The sequence below is a fragment of the Pristiophorus japonicus genome, unplaced genomic scaffold, assembly GCF_044704955.1.
Source record: "Pristiophorus japonicus isolate sPriJap1 unplaced genomic scaffold, sPriJap1.hap1 HAP1_SCAFFOLD_264, whole genome shotgun sequence".
NCBI lineage: Eukaryota > Metazoa > Chordata > Chondrichthyes > Pristiophoridae > Pristiophorus > Pristiophorus japonicus.
The window spans coordinates 52,596-77,074 of NW_027252384.1; the positions used below are offsets into that span (position 1 = coordinate 52,596).

The following is a 24,479-nucleotide window of genomic DNA, read 5'->3' on the forward strand; positions in this document are numbered from 1 at the left end:
GGAGACTGTCCCGGGGGGAGGGGAGAGTGTCTCGGGGGGAGGGGAGAGTGCCTTGGAGGGAGAGGAGAGTGTTCCGGGGGGAGGGGAGAGTGTCTCGGGGGCAGGGGAGAGTGTCTCAGATGGAGGGGAGAGTGTCTCTGGGGGAGGGGAGTGTTTCTCGGGGGAGGGGAGTGTGTCTCAGGGGGAGGGGAGAGTGTCTCGGGGGAGGGGAGAGTGTCTCGGGGGGAGGGAAGAGTGTCGCGCGGGGAGGGGTGAGTGTCTCGGGGGGAGGGGAGAGTGTCTCGGGGGGAGGGGAGAGTGTCCCGGGGGGAGGGGAGGGGAGAGTGTCCCGGGGGGAGGGGAGGGGAGAGTGTCTCGGGGGGAGGAGAGGGGAGAGTGTCCCGGGGGGAGGGGAGGGGAGAGTGTCCCGGGGGGAGGGGAGGCGAGTGTGTTCCGGGGGGAGGGGAGAGTGTCGCGCGGGGAGGGGAGAGTGTCTCGGGGGAAGGGGAGAGTGTCCCGAGGGGAGTGGAGAGTGTCTCGGGGGGAGGGGAGGGGAGGGGAGAGTGTCCCGGGGGGAGGAGTGAGTGTCTCGGGGGGGAGGGGAGAGTGTCCCGGGGGTGGGAGAGTGTTTCCCGGGGGTAGGGGAGAGTGTCTCGGGGGGGAGGGGAGAGTGTCCCGATGAGAGGGGAGGGGAGAGTGTCCCGGGGGGAGGGGAGAGTGTCCCCGGGGGAAGGGAGAGTTTCCCGGGGGGAGCGGAGAATGTCCCGGGGTGAGAGGAGCGTGTCCCGGGGGGAGGGGATGGGAGAGTGTCCCGGGGGGAGGGGAGAGTGTCTCGGGGGGAGGGGAGTGGAGAGTGTTCCGGGGGGAGGGGAGAGTGTCCCGAGGGGAGGGGAGAGTGTCTCAGGGGGAGGGGTGAGTGTCACGAGGGGAGGGGAGAGTGTCCCGGGGGGAGGGGGGAGTGTCCCGTGGGGAGGGGAGAGTGTCTCGGGGGGAGGGGAGAGTGTCCCAAGGGGAGGGGAGAGTGTCTCAGGGGGAGGGGTGAGTGTCACGAGGGGAGGGGAGAGTGTCCCGGGGGGAGGGGAGCGTGTCCCGAGGGGAGGGGAGAGTCTCCCGGGGGGAGGTGAGAGTGTCCCGAGGGGAGGGAAGAGTGTCTCGGGGGGAGGGGAGAGTGTCCCGAGGAGAGGGGAGGGGAGGAGATAGTTTCCCGGGGGGAGGGGAGAGTGTACCGGGGGGAGGGGAGAGTGTCTCGGGGGGAGGGGAGAGTGTCTCGGTGGGAGGGGTGAGTGTCCCGGGGGGAGTGGAGAGTGTCCCGGGGGGAGGGGAGAGTGTCTCGGGGGGAGGGGAGAGTGTCCCGGGAGGAGGGGAGAGTGTTTCGGGGGGAGGGGAGAGTGTCTCGGGGGGAGGGGAGAGTATCTCAGATGGAGGGAAGAGTGTCTCAGGGGGAGGGGAGAGTGTCTCTGGGGGAGGGGAGAGTGTCTCGGGGGAGGGGAGTGTGTCTCAGGGGGAGGGGAGAGTGTCTCGGGGGAGGGGAAAGTGTCTCGGGGGGAGGGGAGAGTTTCTCGTGGGGAGGGGAGAGTGTTCCGGGGGAAGGGGAGGGGAGAGTGTCCCGGGGGGAGGGGATGGGAGAGTGTCTCGGTGGGTGGGGAGGGGAGAGTGCCCCGGGGGGAGGGGAGGGGAGAGTGTCCCGAGGGGAGTGGAGAGTGTCTCGGGGGGTGGGGAGGGGAGAGTGTCCCGGGGGGAGGGGAGAGTGTCCCGAGGAGAGGGGAGAGTGTCCCGGGGGGAGGGGAGAGTGACCCCGGGGGTAGGGCAGAATATCTCGGGGGGGAGGGGAGAGTGTCCCGAGGAGAGGGGTGAGTGTCCCGGGGGGAGGAGAGAGTGTCTCGGGGGGAGGGGAGGGTGTCTCAGGGGGAGGGGTGAGTGTCCCGGGGGGAGTGGAGAGTGTCCCGGGGGGAGGGGAGAGTGTCTCGGGGGGAGGGGAGAGTGTCCCGGGAGGAGGGGAGAGTGTTTCGGGGGGAGGGGAGAGTGTCTCGGGGGGAGGGGAGAGTATCTCAGATGGAGGGGAGAGTGTCTCAGGGGGAGGGGAGAGTGTCTCTGGGGGAGGGGAGAGTGTCTCGGGGAAGGGGAGTGTGTCTCAGGGGGAGGGGAGAGTGTCTCGGGGGAGGGGAGAGTGTCTCGGGGGGAGGGGTGAGTGTCTCGGGGAGAGGGGAGAGTGTCTCGGGGGGAGGGGAGAGTGTCCCGGGGGGAGGGGAGGGGAGGGTGTCCCGGGGGGAGGGGAGGGGAGAGTGTCTCGGGGGGAGGAGAGGGGAGAGTGTCCCGGGGGGAGGGGAGGGGGAGAGTGTCCCGGGGGGAGGGGAGAGTGTCTCGGGGGGAGGGGAGGGGAGAGTGTTCCGTGGGGAGGGGAGAGTGTCCCGAGGGGAGGGGAGAGTGTCTCGGGGGGAGGGGAGAGTGTCTCGGGGGGAGGGGTGAGTGTCCCGGGGGGAGTGGAGAGTGTCCCGGGGGGAGGGGAGAGTGTCTCGGGGGGAGGGGAGAGTGTCCTGGGAGGGGGGGAGAGTGTTTCGGGGGGAGGGGAGAGTTTCTCGGGGGGAGGGGAGAGTATCTCAGATGGAGGGGAGAGTGTCTCAGGGGGAGGGGAGAGTGTCTCTGGGGGAGGGGAGAGTGTCTCGGGGGAGGGGAGTGTGTCTCAGGGGGAGGGGAGAGTGTCTCGGGGGAGGGGAGAGTGTCTCGGGGGGAGGGGAGAGTGTCGCGCGAGGAGGGGAGAGTGTCTCGGGGGGAGGGGAGAGTTTCTCGTGGGGAGGGGAGAGTGTTCCGGGGGGAGGGGAGGGGAGAGTGTCCCGGGGGGAGGGGATGGGAGAGTGTCTCAGTGGGTGGAGAGGGGAGAGTGTCACGGGGGGAGGGGAGGGGAGAGTGTCCCGAGGGGAGTGGAGAGTGTCTCGGGGGGTGGGGAGGGGTGAGTGTCCCGGGGGGAGGGGAGAGTGTCCCGAGGAGAGGGGAGAGTGTCCCGGGGGGAGGGGAGAGTGACCCCGGGGGTAGGGCAGAATGTCTCGGGGGGGAGGGGAGAGTGTCCCGAGGAGAGGGGAGAGTGTCCCGGGGGGAGGGGAGAGTGACACCGGGGGAAGGGAGAGTGTCCCGGGGGGAGCGGAGAGTGTCCTGAGGAGAGAGGAGAGTTTCCCAAGGGGTGGGGAGGGGAGAATGTCCCGACGGGAGGGGAGAGTGTCCCGAGGGGAGGGGCGAGAGTCCCGGGGGGAGGGGAGAGTGTCTCGGGGGGAGGGGAGAGTGTCCCGGGGGAGGGGAGTGTGTCTCGGGGGGAGGGGAGAGTGTCCCGCGGAGAGGGGAGGGGAGAGTGTCCCGGGGGGAGGGGAGAGTGTCCCGGGGGGAGGGGAGAGTGTCCCGGGGGGAAGGGAGAGTGTCCTGGGGGGAGGAGAGTGTGACCCGAGGGGAGGGGAGAGTGTCTCAGGGGGAGGGGAGAGTGTCCCGGGGGGAGGGGAGAGTGTCCCGAGGGGAGGGGCGTGTGTCCCGTGGGGAGGAGAGATTGTCCCGGCCGGAGGGGAAGGTAGAGTGTCCCGGGGGGGAGGGGAGAGTGTCCCGGGGGGAGGGGAGAGTGTCCCGGGGGGAGGGGAGAGTGTCCCGGGGGGAAGGGAGAGTGTCCTGGGGGGAGGAGAGTGTGACCCGAGGGGAGGGGAGAGTGTCTCAGGGGGAGGGGAGAGTGTCCCGAGGGGAGGGGCGTGTGTCCCGTGGGGAGGAGAGATTGTCCCGGCCGGAGGGGAAGGGAGAGTGTCCCGGGGGGGAGGGGAGAGTGTCCCAGGGGGAGGGGAGAGTGTCTCGGGGGAGAGGAGAGTGTCTCGGGTGGAGAGGAGAGTGTCTCGGGGGGAGGGGAGACTGTCTCGGGGAGTGGGGTGAGTGTCTCAGGGGGAGGGGACAGTGTCTCAGATGGAGGGGAGTGTGTCTCGGGGGGAGGGGAGAGTGTCTCGCGGGGGGGGGGGAGAGTGTCCCGGGGGGAAGGGAGAGTGTCCCGGGAGGAGTGGAGAGTGTCCCGGGGGGAGGGGAGAGTGTCTCAGGGGGAGTGGAGAGTGTCTCGGGGGAGTGGAGAGTGTCTCGGGGGGAGGAGAGAGTGACTCGGGGGGAACGGAGAGTGTCTCGGGGGAAGGGGAGAGTGTCCCGGGGGAAGGGGAGAGTGTCCCGGGTTAAGGGGAGAATGTCCCGGGGGAGGGGAGAGTGTCTCGGGGGGAGGGTCGAGTGTCTCGGGGGAGGGGAGAGTGTCCCGGGGGGAGGGGAGTGTGCCCCGGGGGGAAGGGAAAGTGTCCTGGGGGGAGGGTAGAGTGTCCCGAGGGGGTGGGGAGAGTGTCTCGGGGGGAGGGGAGAGTGTCTCGGGGGGAGGGGTGGGGAGAGTGTCTCGGGGGGAGTGGAGTGGAGAGTGTCTCGGTGGGAGGGGAGGGGCGAGTGTCCCGGGCGGAGGGGAGGTAAGAGTGTCCCGGGCGGAGGGGAGGGGAGAGTGTCCCGGGGGGAGGGGAGGTGAGTGTGTCCCGGCGTGAGGGGAGGGGAGTGTGTTCCGGGGGGAGGGGAGCGGAGAGTGTCGCGAGGGGAGGGGAGAGTGTCCCGAAGGGAGGGGCGAGAGTCCCGGGGGGAGGGGAGAGTGTCTCGGGGGGAGGGGAGAGTGTCTCGGGGGGAGGGGAGAGTGTCTCGGGGGGAGGGGAGAGTGTCCCGGGAGGAGGGGAGAGTGACTCGGGGGTGGGGAGTGTGTCTCGGGGGGGAGGGGAGAGTGTCCCGCGGAGAGGGGAGGGGAGAGTGTCCCGGGGGGAGGGGAGAGTGTCCCGGGGGGAGGGGAGAGTGTCCCGGGGGGAAGGGAGAGTGTCCTGGGGGGAGGAGAGTGTGACCCGAGGGGAGGGGAGAGTGTCTCAGGGGGAGGGGAGTGTGTCCCGGGTGGAGGGGAGAGTGTCCCGAGTGGAGGGGAGTGTGTCCCGTGGGGAGGAGAGATTGTTCCGGGGGGAGGGGAGGGGAGAGTGTCCCGGGGGGGAGGGGAGAGTGTCTCGGGGGGAGGGGAGAGTGTCTCGGGGGGAGGGGAGAGTGGCTCGGGGGGAGGTGCGAGTGTCTCGGGGGGAGGGGAGAGCATTTCGGGGGGAGGGGAGAGTGTCTCGGGGTAGGGGAGAGTATCTCAGATGGAGGGGAGAGTGTCTCAGGGGGAGGGGAGAGTGTCTCTGGGGGAGGGGAGAGTGTCTCGGGGGAGGGGAGTGTGTCTCAGGGGGAGGGGAGAGTGTCTCGGGGGAGGGGAGAGTGTCTCGGAGGGAGGGGAGAGTGTCGCGCGAGGAGGGGAGAGTGTCTCGGGGGGAGGGGAGAGTTTCTCGTGGGGAGGGGAGAGTGTTCCGGGGGGAGGGGAGGGGAGAGTGTCCCGGGGGGAGGGGATGGGAGAGTGTCTCGGTGGGTGGGGAGGGGAGAGTGTCACGGGGGGAGGGGAGGGGAGAGTGTCCCGAGGGGAGTGGAGAGTGTCTCGGGGGGTGGGGAGGGGTGAGTGTCCCGGGGGAGGGGAGAGTGTCCCGAGGAGAGGGGAGAGTGTCCCGGGGGGAGGGGAGAGTGACCCCGGGGGTAGGGCAGAATGTCTCGGGGGGGAGGGGAGAGTGTCCCGAGGAGAGGGGAGAGTGTCCCGGGGGGAGGGGAGAGTGACACCGGGGGAAGGGAGAGTGTCCCGGGGGGAGCGGAGAGTGTCCCGAGGAGAGAGGAGAGTTTCCCAAGGGGTGGGGAGGGGAGAATGTCCCGACGGGAGGGGAGAGTGTCCCGAGGGGAGGGGCGAGAGTCCCGGGGGGAGGGGAGAGTGTCTCGGGGGGAGGGGAGAGTGTCCCGGGGGAGGGGAGTGTGTCTCGGGGGGACGGGAGAGTGTCCCGCGGAGAGGGGAGGGGAGAGTGTCCCGGGGGGAGGGGAGAGTGTCCCGGGGGGAGGGGAGAGTGTCCCGGGGGGAAGGGAGAGTGTCCTGGGGGGAGGAGAGTGTGACCCGAGGGGAGGGGAGAGTGTCTCAGGGGGAGGGGAGAGTGTCCCGGGGGGAGGGGAGAGTGTCCCGAGGGGAGGGGCGTGTGTCCCGTGGGGAGGAGAGATTGTCCCGGCCGGAGGGGAAGGGAGAGTGTCCCGGGGGGGAGGGGAGAGTGTCCCGGGGGGAGGGGAGAGTGTCTCGGGGGAGAGGAGAGTGTCTCGGTTGGAGAGGAGAGTGTCTCGGGGGGAGGGGAGACTGTCTCGGGGAGTGGGGTGAGTGTCTCAGGGGGAGGGGACAGTGTCTCAGATGGAGGGGAGTGTGTCTCGGGGGGAGGGGAGAGTGTCTCGGGGGGGGGGGGAGAGTGTCCCGGGGGGAAGGGAGAGTGTCCCGGGAGGAGTGGAGAGTGTCCCGGGGGGAGGGGAGAGTGTCTCAGGGGGAGTGGAGAGTGTCTCGGGGGAGTGGAGAGTGTCTCGGGGGGAGGAGAGAGTGACTCGGGGGGAACGGAGAGTGTCTCGGGGGAAGGGGAGAGTGTCCCGGGGGAAGGGGAGAGTGTCCCGGGTTAAGGGGAGAATGTCCCGGGGGGAGGGGAGAGTGTCTCGGGGGGAGGGTCGAGTGTCTCGGGGGAGGGGAGAGTGTCCCGGGGGGAGGGGAGTGTGCCCCGGGGGGAAGGGAAAGTGTCCTGGGGGGAGGGTAGAGTGTCCCGAGGGGGTGGGGAGAGTGTCTCGGGGGGAGGGGAGAGTGTCTCGGGGGGAGTGGTGGGGAGAGTGTCTCGGGGGGAGTGGAGTGGAGAGTGTCTCGGTGGGAGGGGAGGGGCGAGTGTCCCGGGCGGAGGGGAGGTAAGAGTGTCCCGGGCGGAGGGGAGGGGAGAGTGTCCCGGGGGGAGGGGAGGTGAGTGTGTCCCGGCGTGAGCTGAGGGGAGTGTGTTCCGGGGGGAGGGGAGCGGAGAGTGTCGCGAGGGGAGGGGAGAGTGTCCCGAAGGGAGGGGCGAGAGTCCCGGGGGGAGGGGAGAGTGTCTCGGGGGGAGGGGAGAGTGTCCCGGGGGGAGGGGAGAGTGTCTCGGGGGGAGGGGAGAGTGTCCCGGGAGGAGGGGAGAGTGACTCGGGGGTGGGGAGTGTGTCTCGGGGGGGAGGGGAGAGTGTCCCGCGGAGAGGGGAGGGGAGAGTGTCCCGGGGGGAGGGGAGAGTGTCCCGGGGGGAGGGGAGAGTGTCCCGGGGGGAAGGGAGAGTGTCCTGGGGGGAGGAGAGTGTGACCCGAGGGGAGGGGAGAGTGTCTCAGGGGGAGGCGAGAGTGTCCCGGGTGGAGGGGAGAGTGTCCCGAGTGGAGGGGAGTGTGTCCCGTGGGGAGGAGAGATTGTTCCGGGGGGAGGAGAGGGGAGAGTGTCCCGGGTGGGAGGGGAGAGTGTCTCGGGGGGAGGGGAGACTGTCTCGGGGGGAGGGGAGAGTGTCTCGGGGGGAGGTGAGAGTGTCTCGGGGGGAGGGGAGAGCATTTCGGGGGGAGGGGAGAATGTCTCGGGGGGGAGGGGAGAGTGTCTCGGGGGGAGGGGAGAGTGTCTCGGGGGGAGGGGAGAGTGTCTCTGGGGGAATGGAGAGTGTCTCGGGGGTAGTGGAGAGTGTCTCGGGGAGAGGGGAGAGTGTCTCGGGGGGGAGGGGAGAGTGTCTCGGAGGGAGGGGAGAGTGTCCCGGGGGGAGGGGAGAGTGTCTCGGGGGGGAGGGCAGAGTGTCTCGGGGGGAGGGGAGAGTGTCTCGGGGGGAGGGGTGGGGAGAGTGTCTCGGGGGGAGTGGAGTGGAGAGTGTCTCGGTGGGAGGGGAGGTAAGAGTGTCCCGGGCTGAGGGGAGGGGAGTGTGTCCTGGGGTGAGGGGAGGGGAGTGTGTTCCGGGGGGAGGGGAGCGGAGAGTGTCGTGAGGGGATTGGAGAGTTTCCCAAGGGGTGGGGAGGGGAGAATGTCCCGAGGGGAGGGGAGAGTGTCCCGAGGGGAGGTGCTAGAGTCCCGGGGGGAGGGGAGAGTGTCTCGGGGGGAGGGGAGAGTGTCCCGGGGGGAGGGGAGAGTGTCTCGGGGGGAGGGGAGAGTGTCCCGGGAGGAGGGGAAAGTGACCCGGGGGTGGGGAGTGTGTCTCGGGGGGGAGGGGAGAGTGTCCCGCGGAGAGGGGAGGGGAGAGTGTCCCGGGGGGAGGGGAGAGTGTCCCGGGGGGAGGGGAGAGTGTCCCGGGGGGAAGGGAGAGTGTCCTGGGGGGAGGAGAGTGTGACCCGAGGGGAGGGGAGTGTGTCCCGTGGGGAGGAGAGATTGTCCCGGGGGGAGGGGAGGGGAGAGTGTCCCGGGGGGGAGGGGAGAGTGTCTTGGGGGAGGGGAGAGTGTCTCGGGGGGAGAGGAGAGTGTCTCGGGGGGAGGGGAGAGTGTCTCGTGGGGAGGGGAGAGTGTCTCGGGGAGTGGGGTGAGTGTCTCAGGGGGAGGGGCCAGTGTCTCAGAGGGAGGGGAGAGTATCTCAGGGGGAGAGGAGAGTGTCTTGGGGGGAGGGGAGAGTGTTTCGGGGGGAGGGGAGAGTGTCTCAGCGGTAGGGGAGTGTGTCTCGGGGGGAGGGGAGAGTGTCTCGGGAGGAGGGGAGAGTGTCCCGGGGGGAGGGGAGAGTGTCTCATGAGGAGGGGAGAGTGTCCCAGTGGGAGGGGAGAGTGTCCTAGGGGGAGGGGAGAGTGTCCGGCGGTGAGGGGAGAATGTCCCGAGGGGAGGGGATAGTGTCCCGAGGGGAGGGGAGAGTGTCCCGGGGGGAGGCGATAGTGTCCCGGGAGGAGGGGAGAGTGTCCCGGGGGGAAGGTAGAGTGTCCCGGGAGGAGGGGAGAGTGTCCCGGGGGGAGGAGAGAGTGTCTCAGGGGGAGTGGAGAGTGTCTCGGGGGAGTGGAGAGTGTCTCGGGGGGAGGAGAGAGTGACTCGGGGGGAGCGGAGAGTGTCTCGGGGGGTGGGTCGAGTCTCTCGGGGGGAGGGGAGAGTGTCTCGGGGGGAGGGGAGGGGAGAGTGTCCCGGGGGGAGGGGAGAGTGTCCCGGGGGGAGGGGAGAGTGTCCCGGGGGGAAGGGAGAGTGTCCTGGGGGGAGGAGAGTGTGACCCGAGGGGAGGGGAGTGTGTCCCGTGGGGAGGAGAGATTGTCCCGGGGGGAGGGGAGGGGAGAGTGTCCCGGGGGGGAGGGGAGAGTGTCTTGGGGGAGGGGAGAGTGTCTCGGGGGTAGAGGAGAGTGTCTCGGGGGGAGGGGAGAGTGTCTCGTGGGGAGGGGAGAGTGTCTCGGGGAGTGGGGTGAGTGTCTCAGGGGGAGGGGCCAGTGTCTCAGAGGGAGGGGAGAGTATCTCAGGGGGAGAGGAGAGTGTCTTGGGGGGAGGGGAGAGTGTTTCGGGGGGAGGGGAGAGTGTCTCAGCGGGAGGGGAGTGTGTCTCGGGGGGAGGGGAGAGTGTCTCGGGGGGAGGGGAGAGTGTCCCGGGGGGAGGGGAGAATGTCTCATGAGGAGGGGAGAGTGTCCCAGTGGGAGGGGAGAGTGTCCTAGGGGGAGGGGAGAGTGTCCGGGGGGGAGGGTGAATGTCCCGAGGGGAGGGGATAGTGTCCCGAGGGGAGGGGAGAGTGTCCCGGGGGGAGGCGATAGTGTCCCGGGAGGAGGGGAGAGTGTCCCGGGGGGAAGGGAGAGTGTCCCGGGAGGAGGGGAGAGTATCCCGGGGGGAGGGGAGAGTGTCTCAGGGGGAGTGGAGAGTGTCTCGGGGGAGTGGAGAGTGTCTCGGGGGGAGGAGAGAGTGACTCGGGGGGAGCGGAGAGTGTCTCGGGGGGAGGGTCGAGTCTCTCGGGGGGAGGGGAGTGTGTCCCGGGGGAAGGGGAGAGTGTCCCGGGTTAAGGGGAGAATGTCCCGGGGGGAGGGGAGAGTGTCTCGGGGGGAGGGAAGAGTGTCTCAGGGGGAGGGGAGAGTGTCTCGGGGGGAGGGTCGAGTGTCTCGGGGGAGGGGAGAGTGTCTCAGGGGGAGGGGAGAGTGTCCCGGGGGGAGGGGAGAGTGCCCCGGGGGGAAGGGAAAGTGTCCTGGGGGGAGGGTAGAGTGTCCCGAGGGGGAGGGGAGAGTGTCTCGGGGGGAGGGGAGAGTGTCTCGGGGGGAGGGGTGGGGAGAGTGTCTCGGGGGGAGTGGAGTGGAGAGTGTCTCGGTGGGAGGTGAGGGGAGAGTGTCCCGGGGGGAGGGGAGAGTGTCCCGGGGGGAGGGGAGAGTGTCCCGGGGGGGAGGGAGATTGTCCCGGGGGGAGGAGAGTGTGACCCGAGGGGAGGGGAGAGTGTCTCAGGGGGAGGGGAAAGTGTCCCGGGGGGAGGGGAGAGTGTCCCGAGGGGAGGGGAGTTTGTCCCGTGGGGAGGAGAGATTGTCCCGGGGGGAGGGGAGGGGAGAGTGTCCCGGGGGGGAGGGGAGAGTGTCTCGGGGGAGGGGAGAGTGTCTCGGGGGGAGAGGAGAGTGTCTCGGGGGGAGGGGAGAGTGTCTCGGGGGGAGGGGAGAGTGTCTCGGGAAGTGGGGTGAGTGTCTCAGGGGGAGGGGAGAGTGTTTCAGGGGGAGGGGAGAGGAGAGTGTCTCGGGGGGAGGGGTGAGTGTCTCGGGGGGAGGGGAGAGTGTCCCGGGGGGAGGGGACAGTGTCTCATGAGGAGGGGAGAGTGTCCCAGGGGGAGGGGAGAGTGTCCTAGGGGGAGGGGAGAGTGTCCGGGGGGGAGGGGAGAATGTCCCGAGGGGAGGGGATAGTGTCCCGAGGGGAGTGGATAGTGTCCCGGGGGGAGGCGATAGTGTCCCGGGAGGAGGGGAGAGTGTCCCGGGGGGAGGGGAGAGTGTCTCAGGGGGAGGCGATAGTGTCCCGGGAGGAGGGGAGAGTGTCCCGGGGGGAGGGGAGAGTGTCTCAGGCGGAGGGGAGAGTGTCCCGGGGGAGGGGGAGAGTGTCCCGGGGGGAGGGGAGAGTGTCCCGGGGGGAGGGGAGAGTGTCCCGGGGGAAGGGAGAGTGTCCCGGGGGAGTGGGAGAGTGTCACGGGGGAGGGGGAGAGTGTCCCGGGGGGAGGGGAGAGTGTCCCGGGGAGAGGGGAGAGTGTCCCGGGGGAGGGGGAGAGTGTCCCGGGGGGAGGGGAGAGTGTCCCGGGGGAAGGGAGAGTGTCCCGGGGGAGGGGGAGAGTGTCCCGGGGGAGGGGGAGAGTGTCCCGGGGGAGGGGGAGAGTGTCCCGGGGGAAGGGAGAGTGTCCCGGGGGAGGGGAGTGTGTCCCGGGGAGAGGGGAGAGTGTCCCGGGGGAGGGGGAGAGTGTCCCGGGGAGAGGGGAGAGTGTCCCGGGGGAAGGGAGACAGTCCCGGGGGAAGGGGAGAGTGTCCCGGGGGAGGGGGAGAGTGTCCCGGGGGAGGGGGAGAGTGTCCCGGGGGGTGGGGAGAGTGTCCCGGGGGAGGGGGAGAGTGTCTCAGGGGGAGGGGAGAGTGTCCCGGGGGGAGGGGAGAGTGTCCCGGGGGGAGGGGAGGGGAGAGTGTCCCGGGGGAGGGGGAGAGTGTCCCGGGGGGAGGGGAGAGTGTCCCGGGGTGAGGGGTGTCGAAATCTCGACCTCCGAAAAGAATGACTCCGACACTTACAGCTCCGGCAGAAGTTTCTTTAATTTACTTGCTCGCAAGGGGCAGCTTACACTCAGTCAAGGGCTAAGTGAACACCTCCGAAATGGTTCAGTTTAACAAGATATTTATACAGTAAAACCCAAGTTCTGGCCTCTCCCTGTGTATTGCTCTGTCTCACAGTCAGTGACTACAGATAAAGAGTTAATTACTATATCCTGGTCCTGACATGGTATCCAGATATTTCCTTTTGTCAGGGTTCTCAGTTGGCCAGCCGGCCATTACTCCATGAGTCATAGGTAATGGGCTATCACCTGTCTTGTATTGTGTCAGGAAAGTTCAATTTCCTGGTCAGTTTATCTGTTTGCATCAAATGGATGAGGTCTCGGAAAGAGATAATGGCTTGAAGATAAGGGTGGGGTGACATGGAACTTCTGTAATGTGGACAATAGGAGAGCACCATGGGGGGGTTACTTGTCTCAGCAGGACTTGTCTCCTAGCTGTCTGATGGCCATCAGCCATCTCAAACCAGGTTTAGCTGTTTATGCAAGCTGACTGCGAAAATGCAGAAAGTTCTGGAAGGGCCAGGACTCCATTTTGATATATATATATTGCAAAGGGCACACAAATACCGTATGGTATCAGCTTAGATAAAAATACATTTCCATATCTGGATCACTGGACCCTGAGACTGGTCCCTCACACACTGAGCCTCACATTCACACACACTTCAGCTGGGTCTGGATCACTGGACCCTGAGACTGGTCTCTCACACACTGAGCCTCCCATTCACACACACTTCAGCTGGGTCTGGATCACTGGACCCTGAGACTGGTCCCTCACACACTGAGCCTCACATTCACACACACTTCAGCTGGGTCTGGATCACTGGACCCTGAGACTGGTCCCTCACACACTGAGCCTCACATTCACACACACTTCAGCTGGGTCTGGATCACTGGACCCTGAGACTGGTCCCTCACACACTGAGCCTCACATTCACACACACTGCAGCTGGGTCTGGATCACTGGACCCTGAGACTGGTCCCTCACACACTGAGCCTCACATTCACACACACTGCAGCTGGGTCTGGATCACTGGACCCTGAGACTGGCCCCTCACACACTGAGCCTCACATTCACACACACTTCAGCTGGGTCTGGATCACTGGACCCTGAGCCTGGTCCCTCACACACTGACCCTCACATTCACACACACTTCAGCTGGGTCTGGATCACTGGGCCCTGAGGCTGGTCCCTCACACACTGAGCCTCACATTCACACACACTTCAGCTGGGTCTGGATCACTGGACCCTGAGACTGGTCCCTCACACACTGAGCCTCACATTCACACACACTTCAGCTGGGTCTGGATCACTGGACCCTGATACCGGATATGCAGCGAATGAGTGAGGACAATGGTGGTGATTTCCTGCAGAAAGTGAGCCTCAGTATGTTTTCGGTGAAGGAGAACTCGATGAATGTGACACTATTTTACTGTTCACAAGGTTAGAATCACATTGCTGTCACAGTACCCAATCTGACCTGTGGTCACAGATATCTGACAGCAGGCAATGGCCACCTGGGTCATTTCTTCCTGAGAAGAGTCTGCAGCTGTTCACACACCGTGCTACTGGTTCTCATTGCCAGTGGTGTTGTTACTCTGCAAACACCATTGTACATAGACAGTGGGAAAGGGGACTCGCTGCTGGAAACACCACCGTTCACAGACACCAGGACAATAGACTCACCTCCGGAATTAACATCACTTCAGTTCCAATAAATTCCACAGAGCCGCAGGTGATGGAGAAGCTGTTCGTGAACTGGAGAATGTAAACTTTCAAAGACAATACATGCTGATTGATATAATGATCGGTTTATTATTCTCCAGGCATTTCCACACACAAAAACCAACACAGTTATCATTCACTTCCTGATATTCTTCAGCTATTAAATCGAAAGGTGTATTCTCCTTTTACACTCCCCTGGGGTAACCACGTGTTCTGATGTTCATCCGGCAATAAACATTCCATGGTCACAACATCCTAAACCTCAATGCTGGGACTTGTATCTCTTTGTGTCCAGGAGCATGATTTAATCCAATTAAACTGCTACCTCTATTATAACCCACTGTCTACATAATGGTCTTCTACCTTGTTCACAGACACTTACATAGGAAACCGCAGGACTTGTCAGATATTGTCCAGTGTTGTGTCTGAAGAAGCCTGGGCCTGAGTTGTAGCCTGCTGAGGTTCAGGTAAAATATAACTCAGGATACGATATGTGATGTAATGCAGGTCTAATGTTGGGAATTGCTCTGAACTTTTCTTTCCTGAACTAAATTAAATAATATTCTCAGAGGATACTTCAACCCATTTTTCAGCTCATCTCTGAATTTAGTCTGGGTTACTGCATAAATACACGTGTTTGTACAGCAGCTCAAAAGCAGCAGCATGTAGCTGGTATAGTCTGCAATATACATCGGGTCATTGAAACTTGTAGAATAATACTGGTTTGTAATTCGGTATAATAAGAAATATATCACATAGGTTGTCCAGAGCAGTATGAAGTTACCGGATATAGCGAAGAGTAAGATGATGGATTTCCTTCGGTTCTCCATCTCCGGATCATTGTGATTCACATCTTTCTTGCTGCCCCTCAGCCTCCTGCGGACTCTGCTGGCCGCCAAAATGTATCCTACAGTCAGAGCATTGAGCAGCAATATCAGGAATATTGGGAGCAGTGGGGTTAAACAGCGGTTAATCCAGTCAAATGTTACCCAAGCAGTTACAGTGTAATACTCGGGTTTTACATTACAGCCCCAGGGTACATTGTCGATTGTATAGAAGGGTTCATATATAAAGAACCAGGGGATGTTTTTTACACAGAACAGCAGGCACACGGTTCCTATAACCAGGGATGCAGTTTTCTCGGTGCAATATTTAGTCCTCAGCTTCTGGCAACAAATGGTAACAAAACGATCGAAAGTGAAAGCGATGGTTAACCAGACAGAAATATCGGTGACTGCACGAACCAGCACTCGGAGGAAGGAACACACAGGTGTGATGTGCAGGAAGGTAGTCGGGAAATAATAATCATTAATCCGAACCAGAATCACATCAGTGATAATGACCAGTAGATCCGCCGCTGCCATGGCCACCAGGTAGCGAGTGATACATCTGGAGAGACCGCACTTTCCCCGGGACAGGATCACAATCGTCACCACATTAGCTGTAAAAGGGAAACACACAGGAACAGGGAATCAGCCGTCAGGTTACAGCAAGGGAGCCAGTTACACAGGATTTGGTGTGAAATGTACTTTACTGCAGGATCTGGGGACTGGAACTGAACTCTTTACCGCTGCTAGAATTGTCTAGCAGAACAGGATTTTAACATACAATTGCAATGTTAAATATCTGTGAGTGTGGGGTAACTACCCGAAAATAAACGATTCTCAAAGAGTATAGAATAGACAAATAGACTCTGGAAATTTCCTCGGAGCTGTTACCCTTCTGCCACTGCAACTTCGGAGAAAGTGGTGTAGAAATCCACCGGAGATCCGAGTAAACTACTGGCCATTTAAATGTATGAATAAATGGACAGTGTGAGAATGAGTTATGGATAATTGTGAAAAGTAGCAGTTCAGTGACAGAGGAAGAAATGAACAGAAAACTATTTGAGAATAAGTCATGAATGGTCAATTCTAAATTGGGAGATGTTTGGGGAGCGGTGAGAATAACGCCTGACCGAAATGCAGTGAATACTAAAGGGGAACAACCGAGGCTGAAACAAAAATGCGGGATTTGGGTTCGTGGACAGGAAAGGGGAGCGGATACAAGGTGTGGGTACGGAATGGCTCAGAGTTCTCATGTTGTATTCGCAGACTGGAGGCGATGAGTAAAGACCTTTGGACAAACTACTGTCAAACACCACGATAATAGGGGAGTTGGTATGTTTCAACTCAACCAAGTTGCAACAGTTACGTTTATAATCCACCAGATGAACATTTAATCTGATCAACTGACTTCTTGGCTGGCAGTCGCAGGTCTTTACATTGGTGCCTTGTACAGTGCAACCCCCATCTGGACAAACTCTAACAATAATCACAAGGGGGAGAAGTTCAGATGTGATCATGAAAAAACAACCTTATCTTGCACCTTCTTCTGTAATCCTAGGAAAAATATACATTCCAAAGTGCACAATGGCACAAGGGGCATAATCTTCTCCTCGCTTTTGACGCCTCTAATAATGCAGCAAACTTCAGAGGGAGTTGTAGGTGGCGATCTCTAGACCGAAGCAAAGATACAGTACAAGTGACAATAGAGGCTGCAGTCCAGCCCAGGAGATACCTGCCGAGATTCAGCTTCAGAAAGGCTCCGTGGTAAGGTCTTAGCTCTGAATTGGCAGAATCCATCTTTAATATTAATCCGGCACATAGCAATATGGAGAATCTGTCTCTGGTGAGAAAGACTGGTGGAAAATACATCCCAGGGGATGTGGGACATTATATGTACCTGAGCTTCCAGCACAATCTATCAACAATGTAAGATATGCTCAGAAGTGTTTGATTCGGATTCCTTTGGTGTGCAGGATAGTGTGACATATAGCAGTTGTTCCAACTTGATACACGTAAAGAGCTCCATGTGTTCATTTGTAAAGAAATAGAGACAGGCAGAGAGCGATGTTAGATGCAGGAAGAATGTTCCCAATGTTGGGGAAGTCCAGAACCAGGGGTCACAGTCTAAGGATAAGGGGTAAGCCATTTAGGACCGAGATGAGGAGAAACTTCTTCACCCAGAGAGTGGTGAACCTGTGGAATTCTCTACCACAGAAAGTAGTTAAGGCCAATTCACTAAATATATTCAAAAGGGAGTTAGATGAAGTCCTTACTACTCGGGGGATCAAGGGTTATGGCGAGAAAGCAGGAAGGGGGTACTGAAGTTTCATGTTCAGCCATGAACTCATTGAATGGCGGTGCAGGCTAGAAGGGCTGAATGGCCTACTCCTGCACCTATTTTCTATGTTTCTATGTTTCTATGAGAGAGAGACTACATATACAAAAGAAACATCGGCACTGAAAAGATATCCTGAACAAGATAAGGCGGCTGGTGTAGAAATAATTAACTGCATTCCCGTTCAACTGTGTTTAGACAATACAGTCTTAGCTGGAAATTAAATCACATGGGTATATAAGATTAATACAGTTAAGTATGGGTGTGTGGTATGTGGGGTGGGGGCGGCGTGTGGTTACCATGGATACAGAAGTATAATATAAATCTACAGAAAAAAATAGACAAAGTAACTCTGAATCAAACACAAGAGATGGGCTGTCCTGTGCTGTTTACAAGACGGAGGTGGGCCTCCTTCTTGAACCGCTGCAGTCCGTGTGGTGAAGGTGCTCCACAGAGTTGTTAGCTGGTGAGCTGCATGAAATAATGGCGAAGATATCAGGAGAAAATATTTCCGCCTGTCTTAGCAAATGGCCAAATCTGTCAGTAATTTATGTATCTGAACTATACAACTTCATAAAAGTTGCTAAAATCATGTCCCCTGTTCAGTAATTTTCAAACCACTTAATTAATTCAACTATTGGAACATTATTTCAACAACAACAATAATTTCTACTTATATAGCGCCTTTATAAAACTTCCCGAGGTGCTTCACAGGAGTGTGACAAGACATAACAAATAAATTTGGCACTGAGCCACATAAGAATAAATTACGACCGATGACCAAAAGTTTGGTCAGAGGGAGGTTATAAGCACTGTCTTCAAGGAAGAAAGGGAGGTATAGAGGCGGTGAGGATTTAGGGAGGCTGTTCCAGAGCTCAGGGCTCGGACAGCTGAAGGCACGGCCACCAATGGTTGAGCAGTTATAATCAGGGATACACAAGAGGGTAGAATTTGAGGAGCGCAGACATCTTGGGTGTTTGCGATGCTAAAGCAGATTACAGAGATAGCGAGGGACGAGACCATGGAGGGATTTGCACAGAAGGAGAAGTTTAAAGCCGAGGTATTGTTGAACCGGGATCAGTGTCGCTCAGCGAGCACAGGTGGGATTTCTTGTGAGATTGGAAATGCACTGGCGAGTTTTGAATGAACTCAAGTTTACATAGGGTAGAATGTAGGAGGTCAGCGAGGAGAGTGTTGGAGCTGTACAAACTAGAGGTAATAAAGGCATGGATGAGGGTTTCAGCAGCAGAGGAGCTGAGGCAGGAGCGAAGACGGGCAATGTCATATCGCAGATATGTGGCCAGAAGATCATTTCACTTTCTAAAGGACACCGAGTTTGCGAACTGTCTGCTTCAGTCACAGACAGAAGCATGGGAGAGGGATCGAGTCGATGGTTAGGGAACACAGTTTGTGGCAGGAACCAAAGAGAATGTCGTTGGTCTTCCCAATATTTAATGAGAAATATGTTCTGCTCATCCAGTACTGGATGTCGGACAAGCAGTCTGTCAATTTAGAGACATTGGAGGGGTGAAAGAAGTGGTGGTGTGATGGAGCTTGGTATCATCAGTCTACATGTGGAGACTGACGCTGTGTTTTCGGATGATGTCAAGAGGCAGCATATAGTGGAGAAATGCGAGGGTGCCAAGGATAGATCCTTGGGGAACACGATATGCAACGATTTGATCGTGGGAATATAAGCGAATGCAGGTGATTTTCTGGCTACAATTAGGGAGATATGGATGGAACAAGGTGAGTGCAGTCCCCCCCAGCTGGAGGGTGGTGGAGAGGCATTGGAGGAACATGTACTACTCAACTATATCAAAGGTTGCGGACATGTCGAGAATGTTGAGGAGGAAAAGGTTACTTTTGTCAATATCACAAAGGATGAATTTTGTGACTTTGATGAGAGCTGTTTCAGTCGCGTGGCTTGGTGGAAACCAGACTAAAGGGATTAAAACATGGAGTTCCGGGAGGCGACACCATGTTCAAGGACTTGGGAGTGGACATTGAGGTTGGAGAGGGGGCGGTAGCTTGCAAGCTGAATAGTGTCAATGTTTTTTTGAGGAGAGGGGTGATGACGGTAGATTTGAAGGAGAGAAGAGGACCTGAGCTGAGAGTACCTTTAACTGTGTCAGCTAACACGGGAGTCAGAAAAGGAAGTTGGCTGGTCAGCGGCTTGGTGGGAATAGGGTCAAGTGAGCAGGAAGTGGGTCTCATGGATAAGATGAGTATGGAGAGGTCAAGAGGGGCAGATCAGGGAGAGACTAGAGAGAGATGCGACTTCATGGCTAGGGCAGGGTGGAAACTTAAGGGAAGTTTGACTCGTTGGGCTAGAGGAAGGAAGAGAAGTGGCAGAGGCAGCTGATTGGATGTTCTCAATCTTTGAGACAAATAATTCCATGAGCTACTCACACTTGTTGTTGGAGGTGAGTGTGGTGGAGACTGGGGAGAGGGGTTTAACAAGAAGGTTAAGAATAGTAGCCGGGGGTTATATTTCCATTCTAGAATGATGTTGGAATAGTGAGCAGTTTTAGCAGACACGTGTAGGGCCCGATAATACTTTATGCAGTCCAGCCAAACCTGGCGTAGAAAGGTTAAATCAGTTGTCCGACATATCCGTACAAGTCTGCGGCCCTTGTACTTGAGTGAACGAGAATGAGGGCCGTACCAGGGGAAAGGCCAGGGTGAGAGAGATTAATTGTTTTAATAGGAAATAGGGCATCAAAGGTGATGGTGAGGGGATATTTGGGGAGATTGATGGCTGCAGAAATATCATTGTCATTGACTGCAAATGTTTAAAAATGAAATTTGCGGCCACAGGGTATAACTGTGCTTGGTGCACGAATTCAGCTCTGAATAAATACATCAACACTGTGGTTTCAGGAATTGCTTGAAACCACAGACGTATTTCCCAGAATTGGCGTGCAATAAAACACTTGTTTGTTACAGTCTAGCAAAGTTAATATGCACCTTCACTGTTTGTCAGAAGATGGTTTCTACAACTTCGTACCATACCTTGTCATGTAACTAAATGTCTATATATATGCACTCAGCAAGATCCAGAAACACAACATCTAGTTGGTAAAGTTGGCTAAGATTTGCTTTATTCGAAAACACTGCCATGGGAAAGTCATACGAATGTGAGCCTAGATTTTCGACAGGGTGTCAAACCCATAAACTTCTGATTCAGATGGGAGCCCCGGCTGTTACATTTAAAGGCGAGGTAGATAATTTAACCAGAGCATGCAAAGAGGAGAACATTAGCGAGGGGTTCCTGACGCTGCTAACGATTAACTGAAACAATTTCACACTCTAACGACATCCCAGTGTGATAATACAGGGCTCATTCTCACTGAGAACCGCATTGCTCCGAGACATTCCATGTAAAACAATGTTAGATTTTGAGTTGGAGATTTAAAAACATTGTAATATCAACAAACATCTCGCAAAGTTTGGAGGGAATGGAGGACAGATATTCTCGGAATTTCCGATAGTGACCCAAATCTGACAAATAATCATCTCAGGACCGACAGAGCAATAAACAGGCCCTCCAGATAATACAGCGAGACACGGATTTATGCAATCGGTAACCTGTTAAAATGAGTGCTGGAAACTCTATGGGCTGCAATAATATCATCGGACATTTTTTCCTGTAGAACATACAGATACACTGAAATTGGACCTGCGATTACCGGAAAGCTCATTGCAGAAATGATGACTCTGGTGCTTGACGTATAGGAACGCATGATTAGACCATTCTGCCCCACAAGCCTTTTCCACCATTCCAGTAGACCATGGGTGATCGGCACCCTAACTCCAATTACCGTCTTAGTTCCATATCCCTTGATACCCTGACCTTAACAAATCTATCGATCAGAGTCTGTAAAATTACAACTGACCATTAATTGACAGAATTTTGGGAGAACGAGTTTTAGATTTCTCCTCGACTTTGTGTGAGAAACTATTTCGTGATTTCACTCCTAAATGGCCGAGCTCCAATTTTAAGATAATGCCTTCTGGTTTAGATTACACCGCCATAGGAAACAGTTTCTGTGCCGACACGATCGAACACCTTTATCTATTTAAATAGCTCGGTTATATCACGTTTCACCCTTCTAAACACAATGGAATGCAAGGCAAAGTTAGGTAAACTTTCCTCATATTTGAATACTTTCAACCGTGGTATCAGTCTGGTTAACTTGTGCTGAAACCCCTCGAAGGCCAATCCATCTATCCTGCGATATGTTGCCCAAAACTAAACGTATATATTCCAAATGGGATCTGACCAAATCTCTGTACAGCGAGAACAGCACTTCCTCAGTTGTAAATATCTTCCCCCTTGTGATAAAAGCCAAAATCCGCTTTACATTTATTCCTATTCTGTGGTTCCTTCCGTGCATCCAATTATCGATCCAAGTCGTAAGATTACCGCTAATTACGTGGGTTCCCATTTTTATGACTAATAACTGAAATACATTATCAAAGCAGGGACTTAACTGACACTGAAATGCAATTTTAGACGATGGGAACAGCCATTCCAATGCACCGAGTACTGATCATATTTACAGTTAAAATTACCGCAGCTGACACAATATTGAATGGAAATAACAATTTGGCGCTTTTGCTTCACAAACTAAGTACGTTACCGGGAACACCAATTACCACGCCGAGAACTGGAACACGGCAAATGGTAATACAATAAATCAAACTGTATTGATCTCTGAGAAATGATGGGGACTCTTGGTGGGGCGCATGTTACAACGGACCATGTGAGCTGATATCGTCAGAGATACTCTTAGTAATACAGGGGCGAAGCTTGCAGTAGGAGCATTAGGCTGCATTGATTCTGAGATTTGTGAGAGTCAGCGGGACAGTGAGACAACTCACTTCATACTGTTCTCATTGAGTAACCTCTTCAAACAGACTCTGCAGAGTGTTAAAAACAACAGCCGTAATATTGGACTTTAATGCTGGTCATATTTCTTCAAACACAAACATGCAAGGCAATTTATTAGTACAGGATTCTGGGAACTCAGGAGACAGAATGTGAGATTTCAGTTTCCCAACTGAAGTGGGAAAGTTAGTCAGTGGTACAATGGGTGATAAAACACACTGGTTCGATACCCTGGGCTCTGCCACATAACCTGTAAATGTGAGTTAGAGGAATGTAACACAGACACAGATTACAGGGCGATATGACAGATGTGTTTAAAATTATTGACAGGATGGAAGAAGGTAGATAGAATCAGACTGATTCCAGTAGATGTGTGTTGCAGAACGAGGCTCTGTAGAAACTAAGTGAAATAGAAGACAATGGAACAGAGAGAAGAGAGAGCGGGAGAAGCTTTTTTATACAGGGATTGGGGAGGCGGTGGAGTTCAGTTACATGGATAGAGGTTGAGGCAGAATCTGTGTCAGAATTCAAAGTAGATTGAGTCCGTGGCTGGAGGAAGAGGCGATAAAGGGATATGGAGACCGGGTGGGTAAATGTGACTAGAAATTCCTCTATCCGTAAGTATCTGAAGCGAAATTAAAGTGAATGTGTGTGGATAACCGAGCGGACAGACTTACTGAGGGGACAGTCGATGTTATATCACCCTGCAAGCGTTTGGTCTGAACAATAAATGTGTGCGATTAGTATAAAGGGACCATGACCCGGCATGGAGACGGTGCTTTGTTTAAAATGCAGGTATTGGATGTAAAACGTGTTTTTAAATGTGGACAATCCCAGGACAGCTGCATAGAGCGCCGCTGCCTTGTTCCAATCGCTCTCTCACAGCACGGATTCCCGGTCTGACCTGTACCGCTGCAGGAATGGATGTGCCAGAAACCAGCTGCCTCCCACCGGCTGAAGACAGAACAATCTCCGCCGGGAGGGTGAAGGCGAGTCTGAGAACAGGCTGGTCACCGGTCAGTGGAGAAGATGAGGGAGAGAGTCTGTGTTCCTACATGGAGCACAATCCCACTATCGGCATGGATTGTGATCACCAGGAATAATATCCGGCACTTTGCTGGAACCAGACCGAGAACAGCGGGTAGATTCTGATTAACGGGACTGAACAAATCCCGGTCCTGACTGTCCGAATTCCCAGGTATATGTCCATGATCGGCTGTCAGTGTCTGTCTCCACAGCGGGAGTCAATGGAGCATTTTACAACACGCTGAATGTTCAGTACAATATAATCTGTCAGATATTACCGATGTTACGGGAAAGGAGAGCAGGCAGGAAACATGGGATTAAAATAATCCATTGAATCACTCAATGCACGATTCTCAGATAAAACCGAACCAGTTTGAAAGACATTACATGGGGGAAATAATCTGAAGATATTATGCGGGGGGTTAATGAATATTAGAAAGGCACCAAATGATCAGTCACTTAAAAAGGTAGAGCGGGAAATACAGTCACTGACTTTCAGCCTTTTAATTGAATTGAGAAGAATAGTTTAAAAATATAATTACTGACATTAGAGCAGGAATAAAGTTAATCCCAACTTTATTCACGACATTAGTAACGGAATATAATCACTTACCGGGGATTCCCACGGCTGCTATAATCGGATAGTAAATCATTACCGCCTGTAGAACTGGTGGTAACCAGGAAAATGGATAGGCGACAAACGGAACTCTCATTCTGTCCGAGAAGTGATGCTGACTCTTGGCACTGAACACAGGGCTCCAACTGACTGTGAGATGAGAGCTGAAGAGAAAAACGTGATTATAATTGCGGGAGATTTCCCGTGGGACCATGAAAGATCAGGAGCATTGATATTACTTCCAGTCATTTGGCAGCGCGTCAACACCCTTCACAGTAATGTTTGTGCTGCACTAATTATATCCAAACTAATAATACAAGTGTTTGACGTGAAACCACCCAAAGATTGGATGATATTTTGCTCACATTTCTAACTAACAATGTACAGAAAGCCGGGCTCTGCCGGCAATGCTGCACCACATTTAACAGAAGCAGCTCCAGTTTTCCTCCTGGTATGTGAGACGGTTAAATCCTGTCGATGCACCAACTGAATTCTCCGAATTCTGAAACATGTTTCAATGTTTACACCACTCCGGGCGTTCGTCACTCATCCGTCTCACTGAGGGAGTTCTGGTTGGCAATTGAATCAGAAATATATGTCTTTAGCACGGAAGGGGTCGGGCATTGCACCAGCACCTTGCAGAAAAATGAATATAAATGATAGTGTAAAAAGTTGCTGAATTAATAGTGCAGAAAATGCAGTCTCATACTACAGCTCACTCACTTATTTTACCTGCATATCGTAAAATTGTCAAAATAAAGCTTGGTGATGAAGCGCAACAAGAAATTGCAAAAATTCCGCTGTCTGTCGATACAATTCGGAGAAGGATAAATGATATGTCATCTAACATTGAAGAAAATGTAGCCCAGAAACTTACAAACTCGAATTTTGTTTTGCAAATGGACGAGTCCGTCGACATTATTGGTAAAGCACAATTATTATCATTTGTTCACTTCATTAATGAAAACGAGATATTGCACCAATTTCTGTGCTGGAGAGAACTTCCAGAACATACTAGAGGTCAAGACATGTTTGATTCTGTGAATTCATATTTGGAAGACTTCAAAATGTCATGGGACTCATGTGTTGGAATCTGCACGGACGGTGCTCCATCTATGGTGGGATGTGTCAAAGGATTCATTAACCTCGCAAAAAAAATAATCCAAATATCTTATTCACCCATTGCTTTTTGCATAGAGAAGCACTTGTTGCAAATACATTACCACTAGAATTAAAATCTTGTTAGATCAAGTTGGTAATATTGTAAATTATATAATATCAGGTTCTTCAAAAACTCGCTTGTTTAAACAGCTCTGCAAAGCTATGGATACATTCAGAGGTACGATGACTTTCAAAGGGAAAAGTCTTATGTCGTGTATTTGAACTTAAAAGAAGACTTCTCAGTATTTTTGAAAGAGAAGGAAACGATACCTTTTGCAAATACCTTAAGAGTGAAATGTGGTGTGCTAAATTAGCATATTTGTCAG

At 56.2% G+C, this 24,479-nt stretch overlaps 1 protein-coding gene across 1 annotated transcript; it reads right to left on the bottom strand.

The window, feature by feature from the left end:
- Positions 1-13,255: 13,255 nt before the first annotated feature.
- Positions 13,256-23,020, bottom strand: LOC139247221 (probable G-protein coupled receptor 139; the record flags this gene model as incomplete). The annotated part of the gene is made up of 3 exons (XM_070871567.1): positions 13,256-13,327; positions 13,843-14,735; positions 22,990-23,020. Coding segments are annotated over 3 exons (996 nt in total), but the record flags the coding sequence as incomplete, so codon positions are not given.
- Between the last annotated feature and the right edge of the window lie 1,459 nt (positions 23,021-24,479).